Source organism: Lithobates pipiens, unplaced genomic scaffold (assembly GCF_037356315.1).
Source record: "Lithobates pipiens isolate NorthernLeopardFrog02 unplaced genomic scaffold, aLitPip1_a1.2 Scaffold_28, whole genome shotgun sequence".
NCBI lineage: Eukaryota > Metazoa > Chordata > Amphibia > Anura > Ranidae > Lithobates > Lithobates pipiens.
The window spans coordinates 145,367,436-145,388,262 of NW_027507789.1; the positions used below are offsets into that span (position 1 = coordinate 145,367,436).

The 20,827-nt window shown below is 46.6% G+C and overlaps 2 protein-coding genes across 3 annotated transcripts in view; one reads left to right on the top strand and one right to left on the bottom strand.

Moving 5' to 3' along the window:
* Window positions 1-20,827, top strand: part of GGA3 (golgi associated, gamma adaptin ear containing, ARF binding protein 3) — a 198,585-nt gene that overhangs the window by 52,435 nt on the left and 125,323 nt on the right. The gene's annotated exons all lie outside the window — the stretch shown is intronic.
* MRPS7 (mitochondrial ribosomal protein S7) overlaps window positions 3,287-20,827 on the bottom strand; it is a 29,143-nt gene continuing 11,602 nt past the window's right edge. Inside the window, exons 3-5 of the mRNA XM_077459655.1 lie at window positions 9,631-9,694; window positions 7,630-7,797; window positions 3,287-3,940 (exon numbers count right to left, since the gene is read on the bottom strand). Coding sequence (XP_077315781.1) covers window positions 3,719-3,940; window positions 7,630-7,797; window positions 9,631-9,694 — 454 coding nt within the window. The 3' untranslated portion in view covers window positions 3,287-3,718. The remainder of the gene's footprint in view (window positions 3,941-7,629; window positions 7,798-9,630; window positions 9,695-20,827) is intronic.

The following is a 20,827-nucleotide window of genomic DNA, read 5'->3' on the forward strand; positions in this document are numbered from 1 at the left end:
GATTAATAAGCCAAGAAAGCAATCAATATATAAGGCAATGGTGATGTTACTCAGAGTGAAATAAATGATAGTCCATGAAATGGATTACAAAGTGAAAGTGTCACAAACAAATGAAGCTATATAGTGAAAAGGTGAATCCGTGATGCAGCAATCTCCACAGCCGGGTGATATCCACGTGTTCACTGAGCACACTAGGTGATTACCTTACAGCTGTAAAGTATATAGCCTATGAGCACACAGGGGGAGAGAACTTCAAACTCCTGTAGTGTCACTACCGTCCCATACAGGGTTACTCCAGAGATTAAATCAGCATGGGCACTCCAAAAATAAATATAAAACCTGCCATAGTGTAGTAGATTTGTATAAGTTGCTTATTTATTAAAGAATTCAAACTACTCACACATTGCAGGTAAAATCGCACAGTAGGGTAAAAGCCTATGAGCATACCGCTCGGGTGTATTACGCATTACGTCACTTCACCTTTTCACTATATAGCTTCATTTGTTTGTGACACTTTCACTTTGTAATCCATTTCATGGACTATCATTTATTTCACGCTGAGTAACATCACCATTGGCTTATATATTGATTGCTTTCTTGGCTTATTAATCTATTTATTTATATAGGCGATATATTATGCACATTAGCACTTTATTTTTTTTGATCACTGGTTTTTACACTATTTGATGAGTGACATCACCATTGGTTTATATATTGATTGCTTTCTTGGTTTATCAATTTATTTATTGATATAGAGATATATTATATACATCAGCACTTTATTATTTTTTACACTGTTTAAGGATATATTCCTGCATATCGGGATACCCATTTATTCACTTTTTGTGGGAGCGCAACACCAATTTTCAGTATTCATTTTGTATTTATATGAGAGTGTTTAGCTCATAAGGTGTGTGCAGCACTCAGTTAAACGTTATTTTTTCTACCTCATACACAGCGCAGGAGCCTATACACACACACACACACACACACCATAATGACAACGTAAAATAAGAATGAAATATTCAAACCTTTTTTTTTTTTATATATATACACAAAAAAAATCCCATGTACAGATGTATTCACAGCCTTTGCGCAATACTTTGTTGAAGCATCTTTGGCACCAATTACAGCCTCAAGTCTTTTGGAGTATGATGCTACAAGCGTGGACAGATTCTTCATTGTAGGACCTCTTAAGCGCCATCGGGTTGGATGGGGAGCACAGTGTGCAGCCATTTTCAGATCTCTCCAGAGATGTTCAAGTCTAGGACATTCAAAGAGTTATCCTGTAGTGCTTAGGGTCATTGTTCTGTTGGAAGATGAACCTTCGCCCCGTTCTGGGGTCCAATGTGCTCTGGAGCAGGTTTTCATCAAGGATGTCTCTGTACATTGCTGTATTCATCCTTCCCTTGATCCTGACTACTCTACCAGCTCCTGCCACTGAAAAAAACATCCTCCCAGCATGATTCTGCCACCACCATTCTTCACTGTAGGGATGGTATTGGCCAGGTGATGGACGGTGCCTGGTTTTCTCAAGACAAGATGCTTGGCTCTCCCCAAGCACAGAAGAGGGAGGAGCCCATCCACCTCAGGTGCTTGCCATTCAGGCCAAAGAGTTCAATCTGTTTCATCAGACCAGAGAATTTTGTTTCTTATGGTCTGAGAGTCCTTTGGTGCTGGACAATAGGGAGAGCAGTTACCACACTCCCCCTGTCCTCACAGTAGCCAGGCCTAGCAGTTGACTGTCAAGACATGGGCACTGTTACATGCTCCCCCATACCTGGAAGCATTGGGTAATTTTTTATTTTCTACATTGGACACAGCATGGATCTTGAACTATTTGGTAATAGCACCACCTTCGGGAGTTGCACACTAGGGGATTTGGCCACTATCAGGGGGTCACCCTATAGACTGTGCTTTGTTTTTCTACCTCCTGTTCTACTTCTGAAGGTGGGGCTACAACCCAATGATCAGCAATTGAGATCTCTGCTGTGTCCTTCGATGGATGCAGATAAAATGATTTTATGGCAAGTACCAAAAATCCTATTTTTGTGGCTAAGGCAGATGAAGTAATTTGCTGCCAAGGCGAGTATCAGTTCATAGACAGGCTTTTGCACAGACACTGTCACTTTTCCCTGAATGGAAAAGTACTCCTATATACACACATCAATCAGCCATTACTTTATGACCACTGACAAGTAAAGTAAATAACATTGATGATCTTGTTTCAATGGCATACCTAAGGGATCAAGTAAACCAAAAAGATGGCGGCGCATGCGCACCCAAATGGGCAGGAGAGCCCTAGATGGACACGTTACTGGTCCCACTGCTGCCTAGGAGCGGTGCCACATATGCAGTACGGGTTCTCCCCAAGCACAGAAGAGGGAGGAGCCCATCCACTTCAGGTGTGAAATAGGAGGACCAGACCTCTCTGGAGGGGAAAAAAAAAAAGTTAATGGCGGTGCAGAAGTCTGTTCTCTCACGACAGCACCTAAGAGCCCCTGGCTCCCCAGGAATCACAAATACTGACAAGAGTTGGGGAGAAGCCTCCTTTTTAAGACATTGGAGTTTCCTGGTGGGGGTGATGCTGTCCTGAAAGACGTTTTGGGGGAAAATGGACATCACAGTTTGTTGTGTATGGGGCTGCAGAGCCACAGACCAGTCAGGGTGCCCATACTGATCCCATGTACATGAGAACTAAACTACAGCACAATGGAAGAAGGAGGTCTGGTCTGATAAATTGCATTATCTTTTATATCATGTGGACGGCTGGGTGAGTCTCACTAACCTGCATAAAAGTTGGCACCAGTATGAGAAGAAGGGAAGCCAGCAGAGGCAGTGTGATGATTTTGACAATGTTTGGCTAGGAGACCTTGGGTCCTGCCATTCATGGGAATGTTACTTGACACAAATCGCCTACCTAAACATTGTTGCTAGCCAAGTACACCACTTCATTGAAACAATATTCCTTGATGGGAGTGGTTTCTTTGAGCAGGATAATGTGCCCTGCCACACTGCAAAAATGGTTCAAGAATGGCTTGAGGAACACAAGGAGTTCAAGGTGTTAAGTATAGTGGCATTTATGCTTCAATGGTCAGGGCTTTATTGGCAGCAAAAAGGGGCCATGGTGGGGGGAAAAAAAAAAAAAAAAAAAAGAAGAAGAGGACCAACTTTATATTAGGTGGATTGTCATGTTATGGCTGATCTGTGTATTTTGAGTCATCCAGGACCCTTTTGATTAGCCCACTGAATGCAGAAATAGGATCTCATTGTAAAGAATCAATAATTACACAGAATTCCTGAACAGTTTATTTATTCTACAGAAACAAAACACTAGAAAACATATTTACAGTAAGCGTCTGCAGGCTGGAAATAACCAGACTCAAATTTGTGCACCAAGTAAGGTTTTTACCTTGGCTGAAAGGACAGGAAAAACAAAATAGCTAAATTAGGGGAAAAGGCATTGATAAAGTAACTTGCAATTAAAATAGAGAGCTCAATTCCTATAAAAACAAGGCATCAGTGCTGGAGGAGGGCGCCGTGGTGGGTAAGTCTGTTAGAAGGTGCAAATATGCTGTACACACTTGCACGCTGTCAGCATGTAAAAGATGCAATCCCCTGGCCTGGTACTAATTCCCTAATTTAGACACGTTTTTCTGCTTCTCGTCCTTGAACAGTTATTGTATATTTGTGTACTGGTAGGGGAGTGCAGCCTCTTCTACCACCAGCGGAAGTGAGCATACGCCCTGTTGGACTCAGCCATTTTATGTAGCTCATGTTTTTTCTTGACAACACTTCCTTCCCCTCCGGAACTTTGCAGTATTAGATCAGCAAGCTTATCGTACATCCGCATCCGCTTAACCTTCTTCTCTCGGCATGCTGCAATTATCCACTTCATGGCCAAGAAGCGACGTCTATGGTCAGTCAGTGGTGTGGGTACCTGAATCAGAAAACTCACATTAGTGATACTAAACACACACACACTGTTTAATTTACATTGTCCCTTCCATTTCTGTATGTGGATGATGGCACTGTAAATATTTTAGTTAAAAATACCCCATCCAAGTAAATTTTTTTTAGGAATGGATATACAGCTGTCACATGACCCAGATCTTTCACAGCCTGTTAGCAGGGAAACATAAGCAGGAGGAGTGTCTAGCCTCTGCTGCTGATCACATGTTCAAAAGAAACTCCAATAAAACAGCCTTTGGAGAGCAAAAATAACTAATATCAAACTGTTTTAAATCTTCATACAAATATACAGTATATTTGAAATGAAATGTGGTGTGGGCAGATTTCTGCCAGTCATAGGCATGGGCGTCCGCAGGTAGGGGGCAAGAGCCACGCTGCCCAGCGCCACGCTGCCCGGCGCCACCAGAGAGAGAGCCACGCTGCCCGGCGCCACCAGAGAGAGAGACTGCCACTGCCAGGGTACAGACATGCTAAACTACTGACCAGAGTCGCCCCTGGGGAACCCAGAGTGAGAGATTGTCCAGCCGGAGGGATCACTGCTGTCGTTTTGGCTGGGTCTGGTAAGAGGGCCTGTTGGCCATTATCCATTACTTATGCTAGGGATTTGGGGTAAAAATAGTGTAGCGCTTCAGCAATAGTGAATGTGATAAACACACACATAAACAAAAAATAAAAAAGTGGTCACATAGAAGAGTCCATGATCATATAAGAGAAGTCCAATTGGAAAAGGGGAAAGACTCCGTGAAGTGACTGGTGTGAGAGTGATTAAACCAATTCAGGTGGGATGAGGGTCTTGCTAGTCAGGTACACCCGAGTTTATCGACTTGTCTGTAGACTTTAGAAAAATAAATGGGTACTCTTACTGACTGTGTTGGACTCACACGGTCTTACGACGGCTGAGTCTGAAAGACTTGCGGTCCTGACCTAGGACCAAAGGATGGATCAGTGAAGGTCCGTCAAGTTGGTGAGGAAACTCCAGACAGCTGTAGACCACACGATGTAGCTCACGAATGGAACGCCAGGGTAGTTTCTTGTCCAGCTCAGACGTGACCCGATCAGCACAGATACCCCCAAAAATGGGGTAGAAGATGTTGTGGGTTTTAAGCCAACAGAGGAAAAAGAAAAAGAAAGCTCCACATGGTGCGGGTCAGACAGTCTTAACCGGCAAATTTATTTTGGAAGTCAAATAATTCAGTAAAATTTAAGACTTAGTGATCACATAATGTAAATAAAAGAATAAAAATAAAAGCAGTGTGGGGTGCCAACAGCTATCCCGATGCGTTTCGACATAAATGTCTTCAACAGGGGCATGATGGAACCCACCACATTGCTGACAAATTTATGGAGTTTCTAAGACAGCTCTGCCTAATAAAGGGGCGGAGACTCTGATCTGAGACAACCCCTTACAAATGGACTAGACAAGGATCTGAAACAAACGTATGTCTTTCGCGCCACTGGGTCTTGGCGCGTACTGTTTGGCGTACGCGCCGAGACCCAGTGGCGTGAAAGACATAAGTTTGTTTCAGATCCTCCCCTCACGGTGACGCAATGTGCGAATTCATAGCATACACGTGGCAGATTCATAGCATACATGGTGATAATGTTATAAGTTTGGTGGCCATGGTTTATATGTTAGACATAATGCTGCATTTGTGCTGGTTTTGTATTGGTCTCCTCTAGATGCAGAGGTATAAGTGAAATATAAACTAGACAAATGTACGTGATATGCTCATTGATATTCTTGTTTTTGTGATATTTTACTTGAGTAGCTAGGCAGTTACATGAGAGGTTATTATCTCATATGGATAATTGATTGGTCATATGTATTTGTACATTACGACTGAGTAAGCCCTTTTATAGTATGTTATGATTGTCTAGTCCATTTGTAAGGGGTTGTCTCAGATCAGAGTCTCCGCCCCTTTTTTAGGCAGAGCTGTCTTAGAAACTCCATAAATTTGTCAGCAATGTGGTGGGTTCCATCATGCCCCTGTTGAAGACATTTATGTCGAAACGCGTCGGGATAGCTGTTGGCACCCCACATTGCTTTTATTTTTATTCTTTTATTTACATTATGTGATCACTAAGTCTTAAATTTTACTGAATTATTTGACTTCCAAAATAAATTTGCCAGTTAAGACTGTCTGACCCGCACCATGTGGAGCTTTCTTTTTCTTCTGTTGGCTTAAAACCCACAACATTTTCTACCCCATTTTTGGGGGTATCTGTGCTGATCGGGTCACGTCTGAGCTGGACAAGAAACTACCCTGGCGTTCCATTCGTGAGCTACATCGTGTGGTCTACAGCTGTCTGGAGTTTCCTCACCAACTTGACGGACCTTCACTGATCCATCCTTTGGTCCTAGGTCAGGACCGCAAGTCTTTCAGACTCAGCCGTCGTAAGACCGTGTGAGTCCAACACAGTCGGTAAGAGTACCCATTTATTTTTCTAAAGTCTACAGACAAGTCGATAAACTCGGGTGTACCTGACTAGCAAGACCCTCATCCCACCTGAATTGGTTTAATCACTCTCACACCAGTCACTTCACGGAGTCTTTCCCCTTTTCCAATTGGACTTCTCTTATATGATCATGGACTCTTCTATGTGACCACTTTTTTATTTTTTGTTTATGTGTGTGTTTATCACATTCACTATTGCTGAAGCGCTACACTATTTTTACCCCAAATTGTTGAACTTTGTTTGTTTTAAGTGTTGGCAGCTGTTCTTTGTTTAATTAAGTTATAGCGCAGTGTTTTGCCCCTCTTTTTTTTATGCTAGGGATTGTACCATGTCTGCAGTCTCTGACCATGATAATGACATCGTCGAAAAAGGGCGGCGCATGGGTGACCCTAAAATTATGCCCCCCCCCCCCCTGAAAAAAGTTCTGTGGCTGCCCATGGTCATAGGCTGTGTCACACCCCTCAAACCTATGTCTTAGAAAAAGGAGGTAAATCCTCCACCAATATCCCACACCCATTGTGTTTAGCTGCTTAGTGGGCATAGAGAAGGAAGGAAAGGCGGGCAGGAGGGCGGGAGCTGTCGTTTACAACTGTGTATACGCACACATGTGACTCTTTAATCACATGTGCTTCTAAGATGTGATAGGGAGGAAATGCTCAGTATAGAAACTCACTAAAAACCGAGCAAGTGCAGAGCTGCCACCTCAGTTGCAAAATCCCTAAGGCTCCACAGCATGGCATTCCGGATCATGGGTGAATTGTCGTGATTCCAAATCGCTGCAAATCGAGTGACGCCCTTGTGATCCCCATTACTTTCAATGGCACCCAAATCGTGGCGCGATTGTTGCCCGACGAATCGTGGGATTCCCGCCAGCTAAAAGTTATGAAAATTCTTTTGGGCGACAGGCGTCCCGTGATTCTGTTTGTGTGATTTGTCAGCCGACAATCGCAGTGCGATTTGGGTGCAATTGAAAGTAACAGGGATCACAAGGGTGTCCTGCGATTTGCGGCGATTCTGCCTGCAATCCAGAATGCCATGGTGTGGTGTGAATGGAGCCTAACTGAATTGGGGACAAAAGAACAGAAGGGGGAGATTAGAGAGCAGCGGGATCAACCAGTTTTTTTTGTTTTTTTATGATGTTTAGTAACACTTTTTTGGGGCAAATAGTGTGTGCGTGTTATAAAAGACAGGTGCCAATACCTGATAGGATTTCCCGCCTCTTAAGATGCTTGTGAGGCCAATGATTGGCTGGCAGTTGTCCATCGCTTGATGAAAAATTGTGTAAGGATTGCATTCTATACTTTCCTTCTCATCAGGGGAGGCTTTGTGATATTTCTCCAACTGTGTTCGCTTGATTTTCTCCAAGGTCTAAAAACAAAAAAAAGATTCATATACACAACAATGAAGGATTACGTAGAATAAAATAAAATAAATCTGTTCTATTCACTAGATTGATGCCTAACACTTGAAAGGATGTTTATTTGTTCGAAAATGTTCATTGTGTATTACACGCTTTTAAAAGGGTATGGAGGGACATGTATCAAGCAAATATAGATGCAGATCAGGCTGTCAGAGTCTATGCAACAGTTTACGTGCATTTGCAACCCTGCTCCTGTAATGCTGGGCAGTCAAGAAGAAAGAAGGAAGGAAAAAAAAACACCACCACACACACACACACCCCTCATAGCAGTTCCCCCACGTCCTGTTTCCAGGACGCTACAGCACTGTTTCCATTCAAAAGAGTGTATTAAACTCTGTGTCCTGGAACCTGGACAGGGAGAATCAGCTATGAGTGAGTTTTGTTAATGAAGCTGCCAGATTATCATAAATCTAGCTCACTACTGTTTAGCATTGCCTTGTTGTGAAAGTAAAAGGTAAAGTGCCAGTGACTGCTCAGCATGCGCTTGTACTGGAGTACCAAAGTGCTTCTGTGTGCAAGAATAACCTCAAGGAATAACATTTTGTTTTTCTTTTTTCTCATTGGGCACCTCATTTACTTGCTCAGCAGATGTGCTTCTCCTGATTGTTACGAGAGCCCGACAGTCCCCTTTCCTGATGAACACCCAATTGGTGCTCGTCATACTGCAAGGTCTCTCCCCCCCCCCCTCCCTGCTAGACCCTGGGTGCAGTGCTGGAGACAGGCAGGGAGGTGAGTAGGAGACAAATAGCGCAATGTTAAAACATTAAGGCTCCATGCACACTGGAGCTGATAAACTGCAGTTTATTAGAGTTTGGGCGTTTTTTTTAAAAGCCCATAAACTCCAGTTTATGTTAGCCTATGTGTCCATGCACACATGGAAGTTTTTTAGCTTTAATGAGCAGTGGAGTTTATGGGCTTTTTTCTGAATGCCAGAAATTCACGTTCAAAGTGCCGTTTTTCACCGCCAAAAAAACACAAACGATCATAAATTAGTGTTCGGCCTTCTATTTTTTCAATGCACTGTGGGATTTTTGGAGTATCCTCTGTGTATTTTTATTGAAAACGCTCATAAATGCTAGTACAAAACGCTGTTAAAAGCACGTTTTTCAACCAGCGTTTTCTGCCAGCAATCTGGCGTCCAAAAAAAGCTTTTTTGAGCTTCAGTGTGCATGGAGCCTTAAAAACGAAAGAGACTTTATGGCAACTTAAACTTTTAAAGTCCCAGACATTCCTAAAAAGTACCTCAGATTTAAATACGGTTTTGGTTAAAATAATTTTTTGGGACCCCGATTTATTCCCTTGGACTAGTAGTTTTTTAAACAAAATTCCACACTCTGATCTAGTGTTCTGTAAACCATTCACATCAAGTGAGTAATGTTTGCCTGGCTTTCTGCTTAAGGCTCCGTTCACACAGGGGGCGACGCGAGGCGACACGACTTGCCGCGCCGCGACCTGACAAGTCGCCCCCGTTCTGTACTACGGAACCGTTCTAAGAGGAGCGACTCGAGTCGCTCCGACTTAGAAAAAAGGTTCCTGTACTACTTTTGGGCGACCTCGGGGCGACTTGCATTGACTTCTATACAGAAGTCATTTGCAAGTCGCCGCTGAGGTCGCGGCGAGGCAAGTTGTGTCGCCTCGCATCGCCCCCTGTGTGAACCGAGCCTTACTCATTTCGACTTCATAAAAAGGTGAAACTGCAAACATTTCTTTGGAAATCTAACAGATAATCAGTAAAGTATTTTTCCATTTGTGTAAATCTAAAACTAACAAAGTAAACTTACCTTGTTCATGATGGATCTTGACAGTATCTTGTTGCCACTCTTCATCATCATACTTGTGAATTTGCTGGAATTATATAATAGTTAATGAATGCAGTTCCTGGCTTACAATAATAAATTATAACCTTTTATGCAATGTGAATATATAAAGTCACAAAACAGGATCTGGTAAGGCTGACTGACCCAAAGAAAGTAATTCCGGACCAAACATTTTTGTTGCACAGAGAAAAGGGTTATATCCTCACAGCATTATGTTGGTGTCCTGGTGTCACTGAGACAGGATGCAAGAGGGAAATCTATACAATTGGGGGACACCCACTGTAAGAAAAAAAATAAAATTATTTTTTGTACTCACCATAAAATCCCGTTCTCTGTAATTCACCGACCGACACAGCTCCTCTCTTAGCCATTGGGTTGTTACGCCCACCTTTAGGAGAATACTAGGCATAACGTGTTATGTAATACACAGAACTTTCCAGTTCCGCTCCGGGGGGTGGTCCCTTAGGCAACAACCCTCTAGCCCGCCAAGCAGTCACCAGTACGTCAACAAGCAGTATAACGTAAAGAGAAAAAGGAGGGGCGGGTGCTGTGTCAGTCGGTGAATTACTCTTATTGTCACCGACCGACACAGCTCCTCTCTTAGCCATTGGAACGTCCCCAAGCAGTGCCAAACGAGGGGTGGGAAAACAGCATTTAAAAAAATAAAATAAAAAAAATAAAATAAAAACCACTTCATCCACCAAGGCAAGTGGGAACTAGTGAAACTTTACCTACAAAAAACGACCAGGGTACCCTCAACAGGAGTGACTAGCCACAACCTGCGGAATGTAATGCAACAGTGCATTACGTCAACGGTACTGCGTTTTTATCGAAAAACCAGGAAAAAAATATTGCATACTCAATTGCAACTTTGCGGCCAAAACAGGCCAGCCGATGCACCGACGTCTACCTTGTGGAACTTGTTAAACGTGTGGACAGACGACTAGGTCGCCGCTTTACACACTTGAGCGACAGGCGCTTGATGTCGGAAGGCCCAAGATGTTCCGATTTCCCTTGTGGAGTGGGCCGTGACTGGAAAGGGTGGCACCTGCCCCTTCAAGGCGTAGGCTTGCACTACAATCTGTCTGATCCGCGTGGAAATGGTGGCCGTCGAGACCGCCATGCCTTTCTTTGGACCAGCCACTGAAACAAAACAGCAAGTCTGACTTCCGAAAAGGGAGCCATGGCAGCCAAATACACCTTCAGAGCCCAAACCACGTCCAGGGGGTGAAGGGCCACCTCCTTAGGATGTGTTGGCTTAGGACACAGAGATGGTAACACAACGTCCTCATTGATATAAAAAGCCGAGACCACTTGAGGCAGAAAAGACGGTTGCGGACGCAACACCACTTTATCCTTGTGAATAACCAGATAGGGCGACTTGCAGGACAAAGCTGCCAGTTCCGAAACCCTCCTGGCCGATGCGATGGTCACTAGAAAGACCACTTTCTGGGAAAGGGTCAACAGGGGATTCTCCCTGATATTTTCAAAATGTGGTTTCTGAAGCGCCGATAACACCAGGTTTAGATCCCATGGGGGTAACGGTGGACACACCGAAGGGACTACATGTCGCACCCCTTGAACAAAAAGGTACTCGCTAATGAGTGAGATGCCAGGGGGTCGCTGAAAAAAAGACAGCGAAGGCTGATATTTGCCCCTTAATGGTGCTCAACACCAATTTCTGGTCTACTCCTTGCTGAAGAAACAGCAGGATCCTGGATATAGAAAAGGAGTGTGGATGCCATCCTTTCTCCTCACAAATGGAGATGTAAGCCTTCCAGGTACGATGATATATCTTCCGAGAAGAAGATTTCTGTGCTCTCAACATAGTGGGGATCACAGAGTCCGACAGACCCCGGTTCCTCAACACCTGGCTTTCAATAGCCATGCCGTTAAAGCCAGCGATGGTAAAGCAGGATGGAGAATCGGACCTTGAGACAGGAGGTCCTCTCGTATCGGCAGTCGCCATGGGGCGTCTGCCACCAGGCGCACTAGGTCTGTGTACCAAGGCTGCTGAGACCAATCTGGGGCGACCAGAATTACTGGGATCCCCTCAACTTCCACTCTGTGGAAAGTAGGGGTTAAGGGAGCGCTAGGAAGTGTTTCTAACTGTGTGGGGGGGGGGGGGGGGCGTGGCTGTGTGTGACATGTCACACACAGCCAAAACAGAAGAAAAAACATAAGACCAGATAGACTTGTCTTTTCATATGGATGTGCACACAGGTACAGCTCAAAGTTCATCAGCACACAGGCTTAGAGGTAACAGTTCATGGCTCCAAACAGAGCTACAGTCTTAATATAAAAATAGAAAATATTATAAAAACAATAGAAAAAACGCAGTGCCGTATCGCAAAATGGCCTGGTCATTAAGGTGGTAAAATCTTCCGGGTTCTTAAGTGGTAAAAAAAAAAAAAAAAAAAAAAAATATCTGTACAGTGTCTGGAGCTACCGAGATCAGTGACAGTTTAAGGGCTGCTTCACACCACAAAAACACTCCAGATCCATTTTTGGCACGTTCATGTGTTTTTTGATGTGTTTCCAGATCCTTTTTCCAATGTACTGAGGTCTTGTGCATTTTTTTTTTTATGTGTTCCAGTGCATTCTGCATGTTTATTTTTATTTTTTTTTTTCAAATTTTTTATTTAATACAAGAAGACCAGGATACATGGATCAGTACAATCAGAAGTATAGATAACAGTACAACTGTAGAAAAACAAACGGCAACATATCTATACCAATGCAGACAAAACACTTGTCATTAAGGTTTCACCACTAGATAAGGCTAGAGTGTAGGGTCATTTAGACACACACAATTCCCACGACCGACATCGCTTCCTCCAAGGGGATGAACAGCCTGTCTTGGTGTGGGGGGGCAGCAATGCGTCTGTCCATGCATACGTGGTCCCTCTTATTTTCTTTACCTTTTTTTGTAATCTTAAACTCTCCCTACGGTGATTCTCCTAGGGATACTAAGGGACCGGAAGAGGTCCATAGAGGAAGGGTGTACCATGGCAAAAGGGACAGGCCAATAAAGGAGGGGGAAGGGGGGAAATGGAAAAACAAAAAAGGGGGGGAGGGGGGGACAAGGGTGGGTAAGAAGGGTACTGTATCAATATCCCAAAAAGGTCGTCATTCAGCGCTTCTGAGAGCCCGACCTTCAGTGGAAAACCTGAAGGCATTCCATGCCTGCCACGTTTTAGAGTAAGTTTTCCTGTCGGTGCTGGCTGGTGAGGATCAGGTCCTCCAGTCGACTAATGTCATCCACCTTGTGTAGCCATTGAACGATAGTTGGCGGGTTCGAGGATTTCCAGTTGAGAGGTATGCACGCCTTAGCAGCATCCAGAAGGTGCCGTATCACGGATCTGCCATATTTCCGGGCAGGAATACCCGTCACATGAAAAAGAAAGTAGGCTGGTGAAAACGGCACCTCTCTGTCAGTGAATGTCTGGGTAATACGCCACACCTCTCTCCAGAAATTGTGTAATCGGGGGCAGGACCAGAATATATGCAGGAGGGTGCCCTCGTCTGAGTGGCACCTCCAACATCTGTCTGAGGTCGCCGGGAAAATCTTATGCAGGAGAGCGGGGGTTCTATACCAGCGGGAGATAATTTTAAAGTTCGTTTCCTGTTGCCTGGTGCAAAGTGAGGATTTGTAGGTATAATTAAGTATTTGTTGCTTCCGATTGTCTGTGAAGGTAACCGCTAGGTCATCTTCCCACTTAGCAAAATATGGGGGCTGAAAATCTTTTGGGGGTTCAATCAACATCCCATATGCCATAGACAATGCGTGGGCGAGGGTCCCGGTCTCCGTGCAGAGCTTCTCCAGGCTAGTAAGGGGTCTCTGTGAGTCATTGGGTGGTGGCGGCATGCTCTGGAGGAAATGGGATAGCTGGGAAGCCCGTAGGAAGTCTAGGCGGTATGGGCCCCCCGGGTCTGTCAGTTCAGCGTATGTCATCCACCTTCCCAATCGACTAAAATGGGATGCTTGGAAGAGACCTTGTCTACCAAGGTCCCGGAAACATTTGTCCCCGAGTTCCGGGGTGAAATTCGGATGGCCAATCACCGGCCGCACCGGTGCGTCAGACGTCGACAGGTCCGGGTCAGTCAAAAGGAGTGAGCAAAGCTTAGCAGTATTGCCTATCAGGGGGTGACGTCTAAGCTCAATAGGTAAGTCCCCATAACACCACGGACTGCCTGTCAATGATATTTCAAATTGGTCCTGTTCTAACTGCGTCCATAATTTGGTGTCTTTATGGCGGCACCAGTCTAGGAGTCTACTGAGATGGGCGGCACAATAGTACTTCCGAATCTCCGGAAGTGCTAAACCCCCCCGATGTTTGGGGTTGGAAAGCATGGTCCTGGGCAGGCGTGGATGTTTGCCCGCCCACAAAAAGCAGGTGAAAACTGAGTGAACCTGCCCAAAAAAGGCTCTGGGGATGTGGATCGGGAGGGCCTGGAATAGATAGAGAAATTTCGGCAGGATCGACATTTTAAGAATATTACATCGGCCTAGCCAGGAGTGCATACCGCCCACCCAACCATCCAATAGCTTTTGTACCGATTTCAGCAAGGGGGGAAAATTAAGTTTATAAAGATGCGAAATGGAAGGGGGAATAAAGGTGCCCAGATACCTCAGGGCGGTATCTGACCATTTCAGCGTAAAAGACTTTTAGACGCTGCAACCGTGCAGGTGGTATCCCCACGCCCATGGCTTCGGACTTCGAAAAATGTATCCGCAGGTTAGAAAGTTGGCCATAAACATGAAATTCCTGCAAAAGGGTCTTAAGAGAAGTCTCAGGTTCTGCCAATGAGAACATAAGGTCATCGGCATATGCAGACACCTTATGCTTAGTCTCCTTGGTCCCTATTCCCTTAATTGCAACGTTATCACGGACATGGCACAAAAAGGGCTCCAAGGTCAGAGCGAACAGCAAGGGGGACAGGGGGCAACCATGACGAGTACCATTCGCAATAGGGAACACATCAGAGAGCATCCCATTCACTCGGACCCTTGCCGTTGGCTTTGTGTAGGCTGCTGAAATCCAGCGTAGCATTTTGTCTCCGAGGCCAACATATTTAAGAGTGGCAAACATAAATGACCACTCAACCCGATCGAATGCCTTCTCGGCATCCGTGCCAAGGAACACACTCGGGGTCTGGGTCTTGGAAGCTATGTGGAGCAGATTAAGGACCTTCGTGGTGTTGTCCCTTGCCTCTCTAGATGGAACAAAACCCACTTGATCCAGGTGGATCAACTGAGGGAGGTGTTGTTGCAGCCTCGTGCCCAAAACCTTAGTAAAAAGCTTCAGGTCCGAGTTCAGGAGGGAGATCGGGCGATAGCTCCCGCATTGGGACAGATCCTTGCCCTCTTTGGGAATAACCGAGATATGCGCCTGCAGAGTGGTGACATGAAGTCTGGTCTCCGTCCCCAGCCCATTAAAGAGGTCCACTAGGGGGCCCCCCAGGGTTGGGAGCAGGGTTTTATAGTAGGCGAGAGTCAACCCGTCTGGGCCTGGCGCTTTACCCGGCTTCGTACTCTTCAATGCCGCTTGTACTTCCGTCAACATAATGGGCCCTTCCAGGGTGTCACGCACCTCCGGAGGCAGGGATGGCATTTTGGACTCGGCAAGATACTGCGAGATAGCGGAAGGTGACGGCGGCACCCCGGACAGGTTGTACAGAGAGCTGTAATAGTTCTTGAACTCCTGTGAGATCTGTAGGGGTAGCGACCGTTTTTGTCCCGACGGGGTCACGACCTCCGAAACATAGGAGGCCATTCGCTGCGCTTTCAAGGTCTGAGCGAGATGCCGCCCGCATTTGTTGCCCGACTCGTATACCGTCCGCCTACATCTCTGCAGCGCAGATCTGGCCCTGTGTTGAAGGAGGTCATTGATTTGTGAGCGGAGAACGTCCAATTCCACGCTAAGGGCTCGCGACGGAGCTGTTTTATGCGTCTGTTCCGTGGCATGAAGCTTCGCAAGTAGGGAATCCAATTTTTCAGTCCTCTGTCTCTTCAGTCTGGCCCCGTGTTTTATAAGGACCCCCCTGATCACCGCCTTATGGGCTTCCCATACCACGCCCATGTCACTGCCTGAGGTGCTGTTTGCGACAAAATAATGACCTATTTCCTTGATCACGTCTGCCAGAACTACAGGGTCCTGTAGCAAACTCTCATTAAGGCGCCACTGCGTTTGAGGGTGCGAACGATCATCAGATAACGTATACTGCATGCTGATCGGGGCGTGGTCAGACCACGTAATCGACCCGATGGAAGTGTGTGCCACTGCATGTAGCTGTCTGTGTGGTATCAGGAAGTAGTCCAGGCGTGAGTAAGTCTGGTGTGGTTTTGAAAAGAACGTGTAGTCACGCTCCCCCGGATGGAGAAGTCGCCAGACGTGTATAAGTTGTGCCGAATGTAAAGATTGGCCTATACGTTTGCGCATGTCCCGCGAGGAAGTAGACGTACCGGACGAGGTGTCTTCCAAAGGGTTGAGGGGGATATTCAAGTCGACCCCAACTATTAACTGGCCTTCCGCATAACGCTGGAGGTGATCCAGACGCTTGCGAAGGAATACATCCTGACGGTCGTTGGGAGCATAAAGATTTGCTAGTGTGACCCTCCTACCCCCAATCATACCCTTTAAATACAGGAAACGTCCCTCCTCATCCGCCCGGGAGCCTATCAAGTGTCCACGGAACCCTCGCCGAGATCAAGATTGTCACCCCTCTAGATTTGGCTGCAGCATAGTTGGAGTGGTATGCGAAAGGAAAATGTCGACTTTTAAGAAATGGCAGACTACCGTCCCTAAAATGAGTTTCCTGGATAAACACCACGTCCGCTTTAGCACGTCGCATGTCATGTATAAGAATCCTGCGCTTTTCAGGTATATTGAGACCCTTCGCGTTAACTGAGAGTATGTGAACAGTATCCATCGCTATAAGCGAAAAAGTACCAAGTCAGGGGATGAGGATGGGGGAGGGAGGGGGGGGGGGGGGGGAGAAAGGAGAAATAAAAAATAAAACAAGGGAGGGGGTGGGGATGGAAGTAGGGTATAATAATCGGGGAGTGTCAGGGAAGAAGGCGGGGCGTGAATAAAATAAAAAGGGGGAATGGGGCCGTCGCAAACCTAAGCGGCCAAGTAAACAAAACTAAAGTAGCCTAGTCGGCTGCAACGCTCTCCAGAACTACCTCTGGTAACTGAGCGAATACCTAAGTGGGAGCTGGGGTGAACCGAGTTGTGAAGGTGAACTCCCGGTCCTGTACGGTATCCCACCCCCGGCAACCAACCATCTCATGTTAAGGGAAATAAAAACAAAACAGACATAATAAACCGGCATAACAGGGAAAAAAAAAAAAAATAAAAAAAAAAAAAAAACACAAACTAAAAGCAAAGACATCAGGTTAACATGAAAATATATCGGCCCACGCGGCAGCGAGCACAGTAAGGGGGGTTGGAACCCCCCAGGGTGCCCGCTCCAGCGCTGAGGCATAGGTCAACATAAAAGGAGAACCCCCCTCCCCAATACCTCCCGGTAATGCGTCCTAGCAGGCACAAAGGGCCCCCAAAGGCTCTCCGGCATACCCGCGGGTCTCCCCCCTCCATGCATAAAATAGAACAGGTCAATTTACAGCCCGGTGCTCCCCCCCACAAATAACCAGTGCATCATGTACAGGCAGCAAGTCCCCCATAACAGTAATCCCGTCCGCCTCTCCTGAACTGGGGTGAAAAAAATTCCTGCATATGGAGGACCAGCTGACAAACCCAAAAATGATAGGTCTGTGGCGGTGAGTCACAGTCCGGTCCCCTTCACCAGGTAAACATAAGTCATGGCCGACAACGTGTTCCTCCAGCCTGGGGCTTGAAAAAAATAAGGGGCCATATAGGCAGCGAAGCGCTTCCCAGCTCAGTACAAAATGGGCGACAATGGTGGCATCTGGGGATAGTCCTTCAGTAATAGCACAGGGCAGATTGCGCTGGCCGCAATGCTGGGATGTAGGAAGCGGAGAGCACCATCAAAAAAACAAAAAAAAAAATGAATAAGTAAATAGAAACAAAACAAAAAAGACCTGTCCGGAAAGTGACCCAAAAGTCTGTAACAACCGCCCACGCCAGACTGGTCACTGAGGGCCCCTGGGGGGGCATTCCACAGAACCAACGGGGGGTCTGACTGGCAAGGGGGGAGGCGGGGGGGGGTACCCACGAAAAAAGGCAAGTTAGTAAAAAAGAAAAGGGGGTACGGAATACCAAAATAAAGTGTTCACATCACCCATGTCAGCGCTGTCTCTGCCGTTTGGAAGTGGGGCGAATAGCTGAAGAGGGTGGCTCAGGGCCTACTCACGTGGGGCGCCACCCGAAGCTGATCGGTGCCGCCAACGTCCTCGTTGCTGGCAGGGTGGTTGGGGGCCCCGGTTAACCGATGCGCCCGATCTGGCCAGTTGCCGCGGAAGGAGCTGTAGCCAGTCCGGGATCGGGATAGGCTCTGTCCCCAGAAACCGAAAAAGAGCCGGCAGGTCGGCGGCCGTCTGTAGGGTGAAGCTTCCAACGTCTTTGCGGAACATGACGGACAGGGGGTACCCCCAGCGATAAGTGCAACCGAGCTGCTTGGCTAGGTCAAGGAGTGGTCTAAGAAGGGCTCTCCGTCGCAGCGTAGAGCGGGACAGGTCTTGCAGTACACGGATGGTCGCTCCATTCACCTCCACGTCTTCCAGGTCCTCCACGTGTAGTTGGAGGGAGACGGCGGCTTCTCTGTGGTGGTCCCTCGACTGCTCCAGCGCGACAACCCTGGCCTCCAAGGACGTCAGAGAGGACTCCCCCGTGGACACGCGTTCCGCAATACTGGAGACCTCTCCCCGGACCTCCTGGATGTCCCTCCTGTGCGTTTCCTCCAACCGCAGAATCAGCGCCTCAATGGCGGACTGTGTTGGGAGGGCTTGGAGCATGTCTCTAATGTCCTGGTCCAGCATGGAGGGCGCAGAAGCCACCGGGGCAGGCATCACCTCCGCTCCCCGCTCCGCTTCCGCCATACAGTACTCCTCGCAGGGCCGGTGGGAGCTCGGGGATTCCGTCCGTGAGCGCTGCGGTGAGGCCTGCAAGGCCTCTCGTGAAGATGCGACGACCGCTCCCGGTGGAGAGCCCTCTCCGCGCCTGAAGTAGCGGCGGAACGAACCGGCGGATTTACTGTGAGGGGTCCCTCGTGTTGCTCCCCGTGTCCGGTGCTTCTTGGATGAGCTCATGCTGGTAGAAAAGACAGTTAGTGCCGGGGCATGAGGCCTTGGACCGGGAGCTCCAAGAAAAAGCTGCCTCACTCGGCCATTCCTTAGCCACGCCCCTGCATGTGTTTTTTTTATGCATTTTACCAAGTGCAGGAAAAATGCAGCATGTTTTTTTTTTCTGGAACTGGAACACCCTGGAACTGACTGCACTGGTGTGAACTATGCCATCGGAAACCACATATAACCTACTTTTCATGCATTTTTGATGCAGAACAAAAACGCACTGGATTGCATGTGGTTTGAACTGGTCCAGTCCTTTTACTGCTTTGATCTGCATAATCCAGGTACAAGTTTATTTTCCATTTTGTAGTGTGTGTGGAACACGCTCCCTGTTGTGGTTTAATTTCTGTTAAAAGTTTAATTCCATGTTTAATGTCTCTTTACTGCACTGCAACAGGTGAGCTTACTATATTACCTACTGTAGAGGGTCAGCCTGGGGCAGGGTAAAGAGGGGGTTAATCGAAGGCAGGTAATTCCCCTTCAGACCTGCTTATTATCAGGTGTGCTGAAAGTGTCAGGAGGGAGAGAGGGAGAGCAGCACGCTGTGTGGAAATGTCCATTGCTGGAAGGTGTACCTGCTGGGTGAGCTTAAACCACAAAAAGACTGTAGCTCTGTTTGGAGCCATGAACTGTTACCTGTAAGCCTGTGGGCTGATGAACTTTGAGCTGTACCTGTGTGCACATCCGTATGAAAAGACAAGTCTGTCTGGTCTTAATGTTGTTTTTCTGTTTTTCTGAATAAAAGCCACTTTTACTGGACTGCCTCTGAGCCAGCTCTTCGCCCCTCTGATCCCCTACACTATATATGGATTTTGAGGGGGGACCTCATGCCAATTTTTGTTTGGTGTGGGGGCCAAAAAAAAAAAAAATGAAATTTCTATCGTCAGCGGGGACTTCCACTGACAGCAGAGGAGTCCCTGGTTAAGGATTCCAGCGGGTGCCGTCTCCTTAATAACCTGCTGAAATTTCACACATTTCACCAACTACTTCCAGCCCATAGGACATCCTTGGGTTGATGTTGTTATATTGGGATGATGCCTGCACCTAAAGGCATCATCCTGGTATGGAATTTTTCAGCCGGTGATTCAGTTTTGCGTAAATAATCACTCAATCACTTCTGTGGGTGGCCACTAAAATCACTTTTGTATAAAATAATAATAAAAAAAAATTGAATGCACCCGCATGCTTACGCGCAAATGCATAAGTTACGGCTGCGCGCATGTGTAAACTGATCACGCAACACTTTTGAGGTATTGTCACGATTATCAGAGAGCAATAATTCTAGCAGTAAACCTCCTCTCCAACTCTAAACGGGTAACCTGTAAAAGGTGTTTAAAGCATTGCATGGGCAGATGCAATTTTAAAGCACAACGTGTTATGCATCTATTTACTCGGTGTAGCATCACCTTTAGGCCCCTTTCACATATGCTGTCCGATCAGGTCTGCCTGTCCATTTTTTCAGGAGGACCCGATTGGACACTCCATTCACCTCTATGGAGCGACAGATGCCAACGGTTACATATCCGCTGACATCTGCCGCTGTCCAATCCAGTCTGCCAAATCCAGACGGATGGAGACCCTATTTTCCACCTGTCTGGTGGATTAGATCGGATGAAAACTGGGGACAGAGGGGCCCTGACAGCCCCATACACACTATTTCTGCTGATTTTTTCATTCAGATTTACCAAAACCATATAATATGAGGTCAAACCTTAGGAGTTTCAATTTGTATGCAATCAGGCAGGCCCCTGCACTACATGGTTTTGGTAAATCTGAAGACAAAAATCAGCAGAAAATCTGCTAATGTGTATGGGGCTTAAGCAGAGAGGCATCTGTCATCTGCCTGCTCAGCGGAGATCAACGCTGAGCAAGCAGAGTCTGCCAAAC